The 10388-nt window shown below is 42.8% G+C and overlaps 1 protein-coding gene across 1 annotated transcript in view; it reads right to left on the reverse strand.

The window, feature by feature from the left end:
* TMEM259 (transmembrane protein 259) overlaps positions 1-10374 on the reverse strand; it is a 52978-nt gene extending 42604 nt beyond the window's left edge. The window contains exons 1-2 of the mRNA XM_040322194.1: positions 10191-10374; positions 9830-10038 (exon numbers count right to left, since the gene is read on the reverse strand). Of these exons, the coding sequence (XP_040178128.1) occupies positions 9830-10027 (198 nt within the window). The 5' untranslated portion in view covers positions 10028-10038; positions 10191-10374. The remainder of the gene's footprint in view (positions 1-9829; positions 10039-10190) is intronic.
* Between the last annotated feature and the right edge of the window lie 14 nt (positions 10375-10388).

Raw genomic sequence — 10388 nt, forward strand, 5'->3', positions numbered from 1 at the left:
GTTGGTAAAGCTGTGTTTCAGACTAATTGCACACACAGCTTTACCAACATCTCCTTGAAACATGTTAAAGCTGGTTGACTAGATGTGCAACTTAGTTTAAAATGTTTTTTTTTTTTTTTCCTTTCTTATTTCTCTGGCATACGCAAGAGGATTACGATTAGTATTTATCCCCATTCCAAAAGGTCCAAACCTTTTTTGGTAGCAGTTATGTGCTCTTTCTAGAGCTTTAGTGACATTGACTATAGTGGTACAGATTCTCATATAGAGGCATTTAACTGAGCCAATGTTTTGCAGGCTGGCAATGGTGCTGTGAAATCTTTTGTCCGTTTGTTATTTACATTGTCCTTCCATGTGCACCTTGCTGCAAAGACCAGTTATAGATTGGGGTGGTTTCTGTGTATGGGGACGCACTAGATGTCTTTACTGTCATTGCGCTCTTGCTGGACCTCACATGCATCCCTGTGCCTTTGAGTGGTGAGCTCCCTCCTGGCATACCTGTCCTTAAAGGGGTTGTAAAGGTTTGTTTATTTTCTAAATAGGTTTCTTTAAGCTAGTGCATTGTTGGTTCACTTACCTTTTCCTCCCTTCTAAATGTTTTTTTTCTTTGTCTGAATTTCTCACTTCCTGTTTCTCCTCAGTAAGCTTGCCACCATTATCCGAACCGTTCTGGCTGGGGGTTAGTCAGCCAGAGCAGCTTACTGAGGAGGAACAGGAAGTGAGAAATTCCGACAAAAGAAAAAAAAACATTTAGAAGGGAAATTAAAGGAAAAGGTAAGAGAAACAACAAAAAACTAACCTTTACAACCCCTTTAAATCGATCCATTCATATATGTGCTCCTACTATGAAGGTTTTGGAAATTAGAGTTAGGACAGCTGTATATACAGAGGTCTCTTGGTGTGGGCACTACAGCTTATGCATATATCTGCAAACAAAACCCTCTGTTTTTAATTTAAACTGTTAGGGCCAATTTGGTTGTTTTGCAGGCTGGCAGGCAACTGTGCTTGGAAATCTTTTGTTTGTTCGTGATGTGCATCTTTCTGCAAAGGGCCCTAGGAGGTGATGGTCCAAAATCTGCTGTTCTGATGACAATCAGTACTGTCTCAAGGATCAGTATAAAAGGAGAGAAATTCTGTAGAGAAAAAAACAAATCAAATAATGCTCTAGTGAAATAATGAGTCAAATCATCAGAGTGGGACTGTGGATATGAGAAAAAATATTAAACTGCCACGTCCCGATAACTAGAATTGAAAATATACTATATATATATATATATATATATATATATATTATATTATATTATATTATATTATATTAGAGGTCGACCGATATGGGTTTTTCTCTGGACGATGCCGATATTTGGAAATCAGGGCGGCCGATATGTGTTGCTGATTTTTGCGGCCGATATTTTAGGGCGATTTTTTTTTTTCCCCCTCATCTCAAAAAAACCTAGGGTGGAGAGGTGGGGAGGAGATAATTGTTTAGGGTGGAGAGGTGGGGTGCAGCCTGTCAGTGCCACATCAGTGCCCACCAGTGCAGCCCATCGGTGCCACCTCATTAGTGCCCACCAGTGCAGCCTATCAGTCTCCATCAGTGCCACCTCATTGGGGTCTATCAGTGCCCACCAGTGCAGCCCATCAGTGCCACCTCATCAATGCCCACCAATGCACCAGTGCATCCCATCATTGCCCACCAGCGCATATCACCAGTGCATCACCTCAGTGCATCACCTCATCAGTGCCAACCAGTGCCCACCAGTACAGCCCAATGTCATTCACTCATCAATGCCCACCAGCCCACGTATCCGTATCTGATGGGATTCTGTACTGTTCAGTCGATACTTTTTTCACCTCCTTTTTAGAGATTTACATGACAGAAAAATGTGTTTTGTTTAAGATTTATTCTCATCAATGCCCACCACCACAAGACTCCATTCGTCCCTGACGTGCTGCTGCCCCGCCTCTGCCTACAATCCCCATAATGCAGAGCGGGCCGGTAACAGCCAATCGGCGGCCGCCGCTGCCGACATCCTCCACTGTAAAGAAAACGTCCCCTGACTGCTGTGCGCCCTGCCTACAAGCCCCAGAAAGCATTCTGGGGTTTGTAGGCAGAGGCAGGGCGCGCAGCACGTCAGGGGACGTTTTTTTCCCCAGAGTGGAGGATGTCGGCAGCGGCAGTCGCCGATTGGCTGTTACAGGCCACCGCGGCTCCGGAGCTAGGCCGAAGCCGCGGCCTTTCCTGATGCTGTGACCGTGGCTGCAATCCGCGGATTGCCGCCGCGATCACAGCATCAGGAAAGGCTGTATATATACACACACACACACACACACACACACACACACGCACACATACAGTACAGACCAAAAGTTTGGACACACCTTCTCATTCAAAGAGTTTTCTTTATTTTCATGACTATGAAAATTGTAGATTCCCACTGAAGGCATCAAAACTATGAACACATGTGAAAATATACATAACAAAAAAGTGTGAAACAACTGAAAATGTATATTCTAGGTTCTTCAAAGTAGCCACCTTTTGCAGCAGGCACATCTCTAGAACTGGTAAGAGGAGACTGTGTGAATCAGGCCTTCATGGTAGAATATCTGCTAGGAAACCACTGCTAAAGAAAGGCAACAAGCAGAAGAGACTTGTTTGGGCTAAAGAACACAAGGAATGGACATTAGACCAGTGGAAATCTGTGCTTTGGTCTGATGAGTCCAAACTTGAGATCTTTGGTTCCAACCCCCGTGTCTTTGTGCGACGCAGAAAAGGTGAACGGATGGACTCTACATGCCTGGTTCCCACCGTGAAGCATGGAGGAGGAGGTGTGATGGTGTGGGGGTGCTTTGCTGGTGACACTGTTGGGGATGTATTCAAAATTGAAGGCATACTGAACCAGCATGGCTACCACAGCATCTTGCAGCGGCATGCTATTCCATCCGGTTTGCGTTTAGTTGGACCATCATTTATTTTTTAACAGGACAATGACCCCAAACACACCTCCAGGCTGTGCAAGGGCTATTTGACCAAGAAGGAGAGTGATGGGGTGCTGCGCCAGGTGACAACCTCTTGAGAATGCCAAGAGTGTGCAAAGCAGTAATCAAAGCAAAAAGGTGGCTACTTTGAAGAACCTAGAATATAAAATATATTTTCAGTTGTTTCACACTTTTTTGTTATGTATAATTCCACATGTGTTCATTTATAGTTTTGATGCCTTCAGTGTGAATCTACAATTTTCATAGTCATGAAAATAAAGAAAACTCTTTGAATGAGAAGGTATGTATATATATAAAAACATACAGAACCATTAGCATGACAGACCACCTATTACATATGGGTATAGTACACAAATTCAATAAGAGTGGGAGACTAGCGACCACTTCTCATTTATGGTTGAAACAAAAACCCTTGAAGTTTTCAGAAGGTGAAATGTTATACGATGCTCAGCCCGACATGTTGTGCGTTGAGAAAACGCTTCTTCAGGAGCGTAAAACTAATTATTCCAAGTATGGAAGATAACAATATAGGCAGAGGACGTATCAATGATCAGAACAAGGCAGACAAAAAGCATAGGAAAATATAGTCCTTCTCTTTCTGTTTTGAACTTACCTCCCTAAACTTTCAAACTGATCGTCAATATCCAAACCAAGGATCCCTACCAGAGTTTGGGTCTATATGATGAGCATAACTCATTTTATTTGGAGCAAGAGAAGGACTATATTTTCCTATGCTTTTTGTCTGCCTCGTTCTGATCACTATTATTGATACGTCCTCTACCTATATGGTTATCTTCCATAACATGGAATAACATGTTATACTTACCTCCGCTGTGCAGGTCGTTTTGCACAGAGTGACCCGGATCTGTGTCTTCTGGGGTCCCTCGGCGGCTGTCTCGGCTCCTCCTCGCAAAAGCTTTCCAGGTTCATGCGAGCTCCCTCGCATGGTGGAAAGCTTTTGCGAGCGCGCTCCCGTGATACATCGGCGTATCACTCGGCCCCGCCCCTCCGCTGTGATTGACAGCAGCGCCAGCCAATGGCTGCGCTGCTATCAATCCGCCCAGCCTAGCCAATCAACGGCCAGGCTGGGAACCGAACAAGATGACAAGCACGCGCCCGGGACTTTCAAACGGTGAGGTAAGTAAAACGGGGGCTCGGTGCTGTCAGATGTTTTTTTACCTTAATGCATAGGATGCATTAAGGTAAAAAAAAAAAAAAAAAAAAAAAAAAATTTACCTTTACAACCCCTTTAATTATGTAATTTATGCTGTTCTATTAATTCATGTATATTCTTAATAAATATCCAATTTTTCAACTTATTACGCCTTCAAAGTCCATCATCTGTTTTATACATATAAATAATGCTCTAGGTTTCCAGCATTTCTTTCAGTCATCGGGTCATTTGTAATGTGCAATAGAGCAACGACAAACTGAAGAAAGTAGGAGATTATTTTTTCTGCTGCCATTCTCAGAGCTACACCTACCCACCCATCTATGGCCAAATCTAGGGATTAATGTTGACATTTGTGCTGAAAACACAGCATGCTTTTGACACTTCTGAGATCATTCAGAATTCATTGTAGAAACATTTTATCCGCTTTCAATTTGCTTCTGTATTCCCACAGACTTGTACAGGTAGAGAAGCAGTTCTGAAGGTAACAAAAGCTGGGCCTGGTACGAAAGCCTGGTACACACGATGAGATAATGAAACTTAATCTTCCATTTTATTTTTTGCATGCTAGTCTCATATTGTAATGCCGCGTACACACCATCACTTTATGTGATTGAAAAAAAACGACATTTTCTGTGAAGTAAAAAATGACGTTTTTGAAACTTCAATTTTCAAAGACGAAGTTGCCTACACACCATCGTTTTTCTCACAATGTTCTAGCAAAGCGAGGTTACGTTCTCACCACTTTTTCCATTGAAGCTCGCTTCATAAGTAGCTTCTGGGCATGCGCGGGTGAAAAAACGTTGTTTTAAACGACGTTTTTTACTACACACGGTCAATTTCTGTGAAGTAAAAGTTGACGTTTTAAAAAACGACACATAAAATTGAAGACATAAAACGACGTTTTCCCCCACACATGGTCAATTAAAGTTTTTTTTCATCACAAAGTGATGGTGTGTACGCGGCATTAGGGTTACTCAACTTCTGAAAAATCCCATACGACGGGATACAACTTGGGAAGCGATTTAATGTATTTAATTGTTTGGCAATAGATTGTGTTTCCCTTTCCGAGCATGCGCAGTGCGTACTAATTAAAAATGAAAATGGGACGTTGTGTTCACTTCTAGCCTGCCCCTTCAGGTTTTGTCATCCGAAAAGTTGGAATCGGCTATCAAAAGCACTATACTAATGATCAGATATTCTGCTAATCGTTCGTCATACTAAATATTTCTTGTAATCTTATCGCATGTACGGCCCTAATGCGCTTCCTTCTAAGTCCTGCCAAAAAAAGGATATTCTTCAAGTAACCTCACACAAGTGGAGCAACTATGAAACCCGTTATGAAATACAGAGGCTGCCAGTGCGGACCTCTGCCTCCTAACCACTTCCCTGACCGCCGCATGTATATGTACGTCCACAGAATGGCACGTACAGGCAGATGGGCGTACAGGTACGTCCCCGCCTTTCCGCGGGTCCGATCGAGACCCCCCCGGTACATGCGGCGATTGGATTCCCTCGGGGAGCGATCTGGGACGACGGCGCGGCGTTTATAGCCGCTCCGTCGCGATCGCCGTATGTAAAACACGGCTTCCCCGTGCTTCACTGTGGCGGCTGCATCGATCGAGTCATCCCTTTTATAGGGAGACTCGATCGATGACGTCAGTCCTACAGCCACACCCCCCTACAGTTGTAAACACACACTAGGTGAACACTATCTCCTACAGCGCCCCCTGTGGTTAACTCCCAAACTACAACTGTCATTTTCACAATAAACCATGCAATTTAAATGCATTTTTTGCTGTGAAAATGACAAGGGTCCCAAAATTGTCTGAAGTGTCCGCCATAATGTCGCAGTCACGAGAAAAAATAAAAAAAATAAAAAAATAAAAAAAAAAATCGCTGATCGCTGCCATTAGTAGTAAAAAAATAATAATTAATAAAAATGCAATAAAACTATCCCCTATTTTGTAAACGCTATAAATTTTGCGCAAACCAATCGATAAACGCTTATTGCGATTTTTTTTTACCAAAAATAGGTAGAAGAATACGTATCGCCCTAAACTGAGGAATATTTTTTTTTTTTTTATATATATATATATATATATATATATATATATATATATATATATATATATATATATATATTTTTTTTTTTTTGGGGGGGATATTTATTATAGCAAAAAGTAAAAAATATTGAATTTTTTTCAAAATTGTCGCTCTATTTTTGTTTATAGCGCAAAAAATAAAAACCGCAGAGGTGATCAAATACCACCAAAAGAAAGCTCTATTTGTGGGGAAAAAAGGACGCCAATTTTGTTTGGGAGCCACGTCGCACGACCACGCAATTGTCTGTTAAAGCGACGCAGTGCCCAATCGCAAAACCTGGCCTGGGCATTTAGCTGCCTAAAGGTCCGGGGCTTAAGTGGTTAAAATGCTAACTGCCTATCTGTCAAACCAACCATTTTGATTCTATTCATTGATCACATAAGGACTTCTTACATTCCTAAACTGCTTGTTTGTTTTAGGTCATATTCTCTGAAAAAAAAAAAAAAAAAAAAAAATAATAATATGTAGTGAACAATTTTAACAACCAGGCAACTAAAATTTTCAGAAGGAAGTTAGCAACGGCAGCCACTTAGATTTCTTTCTTGGCAGGTTTACTTTACCTGTGCAGACACCCAGAAAACACAAAATCTTGGTCAGTTTTAAGAAATAGTTGCCTAAAATGTCAACAGCCTAGAAATATCCAGGAGCTTGAATAAAATAAATGTGGTGGGTGATACAGGGACATTACCACCATCATTTAGTGCATAAGTTCACATGCCAGAAACAATTAACAATGATGATCTAATCTGGAGAACTAAGAATTCCTTACTTTCTGATACCCTGAACATTTGCATTATGATCTGTCTGATCTGTGAAGAATCACACAGTTTTAGAATCCAAGCAATCGTGAATTAAAAAATAAAAATAAAAATCAGGATCAGTAATATTTGCTATACAAGTGTGAACCAATATCAAAATTGAACTACCCCCTACTACCAATTTATATACATGTTTCCTGTTAAAAAAAAAAAAAACACCCACACAAGAAAACGAGACAAAAAAATGGTCTATAAAAAAAAGTATGGCCAAAGTTTTTTTGGGCTATATTTCTCTTCTGGGTCACAGGGCTACACTTACTCAGGAAATTTCTCCCATCTGTTCACGGATGTATATGGATACTCCAGAAAACAGCGGCTCAAAACGCAGTCCCTGACTCCCAGCAGCTCAGATGTATAGACAAGCAAGGGCAATAATATCCCTCCAGGGTTTTAAGGCATCACATGAAAAGGAACAAGAAAAAAGAGCCTCCACATGGGTGTACCCCTGTAGAATGAAATGCACAGGGTTCCATGCCTGCTACCTATACTGCGCCTTTTTTATCAGTGATCACCTCTCTATAATTTTTGCTGGAATTTTACATTTTATATTTTAAACACCTTGTTAATTTTTTTGTACGTTTTTTTTTTTTGATCTGTGCCATGCGGAGGCTTTTTTTTTTTGTTCCTTTTCATGTGATGCTATAAAACCCTGGAGGGATATTATTGCCCTTGCTGTCTATACATCTGAGCTGCTGGGAGCCAGTGACTGTTTTCTGGAGTATCCATATACATCCGTGAACAGATGGGAGAAATTTCCTGATTGCACCAGTGTCCATCATCCGATGTGCCTGTGTCATCGCTACTCTTACCTTAGCTTGTTTGACCCATTCCCAAGGGGTTCTGGGTCCTCGTCATACAGTAAGAGTACCCATCTTATAGCTATTTGATTCAGCTCTGTACATACATCCTTCCTTACCATCAGGATTCTCTATTGCTCCATCCCCCATCTACCTGAGAAGATTGGTTATTTCTATCTTTGAGACTATTTATACGGACCCCCATTTATGACTTGTTTGATGCATGCTAGTTCTCATTTATTTATTTTTGATTTATCAGCTATGCATTAATTGGTTTCACAGCCATACTTGTTATATATCTATTCACGTGAAGAATTCCTGCACTTCACTTTATTATTCATTTTTGGAATATCATTATACCCCGGGTTATTCGGGTTATCACCCATTCACTAGCGCAGCACACTTTAACCCTTTCACTTTCTTCACATATTTTCTGTATGTTTTGTGCTAGCAGCTGCCTTGTTCTCATTTAGCAGCGTGGTATTTTACCCCCTTCTTTCACTACACTTACACTCCTGCGACACAGAATTGGCTGACAGTGGGCTAAAGCCTGCTGTCAGCTGACATCACAGAGCTGCTCCAGGCTCTGGAAGGATCCCAATCATATTGTCGGGATACACCCAGATGCCTGATTGACAGCCAGCTCTGGCTCTCAGCCAAGAGCTGAAGCAAGCTGTACCCACCCCCCCTGCGGAGGAGCACAGCAGAGCGTGGTGATGCGATCGCTCAGTTCCAGATGTGGCTTGGAGCCAATCCCTATTGAATATAACACTGCTTGACCAGCATGGTCACCCTCACCCCTATGCTCCTACAGCAAAATGCATAGTTTTGTTCCAACACATCCAACCTGTGCTGCCTTTTGCCAATGACAAGCTGGCTCCTAGGATTCCAAGCAAATTTGTTAAACTATATAACGTACATTATTTTTTTCAAAGGATCCTGCAGAGCATTGCAATCACAATCTGTTTATCACGGGTTCAATGTCAGGCTCCTGCACACAATGCCTGCAGTTCTGTTGCCTGTACATCTTTACTACAAGCATGCTGACCAGCACATTCATAGTCCATTAAGGACAAGCCATTTGCTGTAGTGGCAGACAGGACTTGTAGAGGTCTCATTCACAGATTTCTGTAAATAAATGGCGGACCTGCACAATGTTCAATATGTGACAGAGAGGATCCCCCGCCTGCTGTCACATGGGGGGGGGGGCTGGGGAAATCAGGGGGTGCAGGAGGCAGACCTGGAGATTGTTTTAACACATTACACCTTATGTATGGGTGCAACATACTCAATGAGGTGAACATAGCCTTTGAAGCCCAGCTCCAGGAAACCCCAAAAACTAAACCCACTGTGTAAGTGTTCATTTACGTCTAGGGAAAAGAAAAGCACTTTAACTTACCTGATTCTCCACTGGCCCAGCAGACATCACTCTCCATGCTCTGGCGATAGACTGTTCCCCAACATCCTTATATCCAATGCAGGCCTTTGGCTCTTACATCAGTCCTGATGCCATCAGAGGACCTTAGACTGCTGGAATGCAGGGGAGAGAAGGTTGCAGGGACAGGTCTAGCGGAGCGGAGAAACCTGCAGAAGTGGAGGATCGGGTAAGTAAATCTGATTTACCAAGTCCCCTAGACATAGAGGCAGGGCTGTGGAGTCGGTAGATAAATGTTTCGACTCCTAAATGTTCCGACAATCTAAATTTAGTAGGAGTTGCAGTCGGTGCATTGTTTGCTGACTCCGACTCCAACTCCAGGTACCCAAAATTTCCTCTGACTCCAACTCCAGGTACCCAAAATTTCCTCTGACTCCACAGCCCTGCATAGAGGAACAGTTAACCCTTGCAGCTGAAAGAGTGGACGTTTTGGTTTCCTGAAGTGCAGCGAATGACAACCTGCAGCCTACATGTCATTTTTGATTTTTAAACTTTAAAAAATAGTTACCTTAAGCAGCACAAAGAACTCAAAAATCCTACGGAAGGAGGCAGGGAACAGGCGCGCATACGTGACCGCCATCTTAAAGAAGAGGGCATGGAAAAGCCGATCCCGCACGTTAATGAGGGGGTTCTGGTTCAGATTGGGGGTCCGCACACGGTTTCCATTGGTGTTGTTGATGGGGATGTTTCCCTGATTCTCAGACATCTTGATCGTGCCTTAAGAGGTGGAAGAAGAAAGAAAGAATCATTTCACAGGGAAATAAGACTTACACCTTCAGAATGTTACCTTACTGAGGGCTGTGATAACCGTGCAGCCAGGAGCAGTGTCACAGCCCTCCTTCCTCCCACAAAGCACCCTATGCGTCTACCTGGAAACTATCCGGGGGGAGGGGCGCCACTACCCCTAGCTCTGTGGGGAGGGGACCCCGTCAAATCTCTGGGTAACACAGGGTCTACCTAACGTCCACTTCCTGTCCCTCTTCCGCTTCCTCTGGTCTCAGCCATTACGGTGACCCTGAAAGCTGCGGAGCACTATGGGATACGGGGGTGGGGCGAGCGTCAAGATA

The sequence above is a fragment of the Rana temporaria genome, chromosome 1 (assembly GCF_905171775.1).
Source record: "Rana temporaria chromosome 1, aRanTem1.1, whole genome shotgun sequence".
Taxonomy (NCBI): domain Eukaryota; kingdom Metazoa; phylum Chordata; class Amphibia; order Anura; family Ranidae; genus Rana; species Rana temporaria.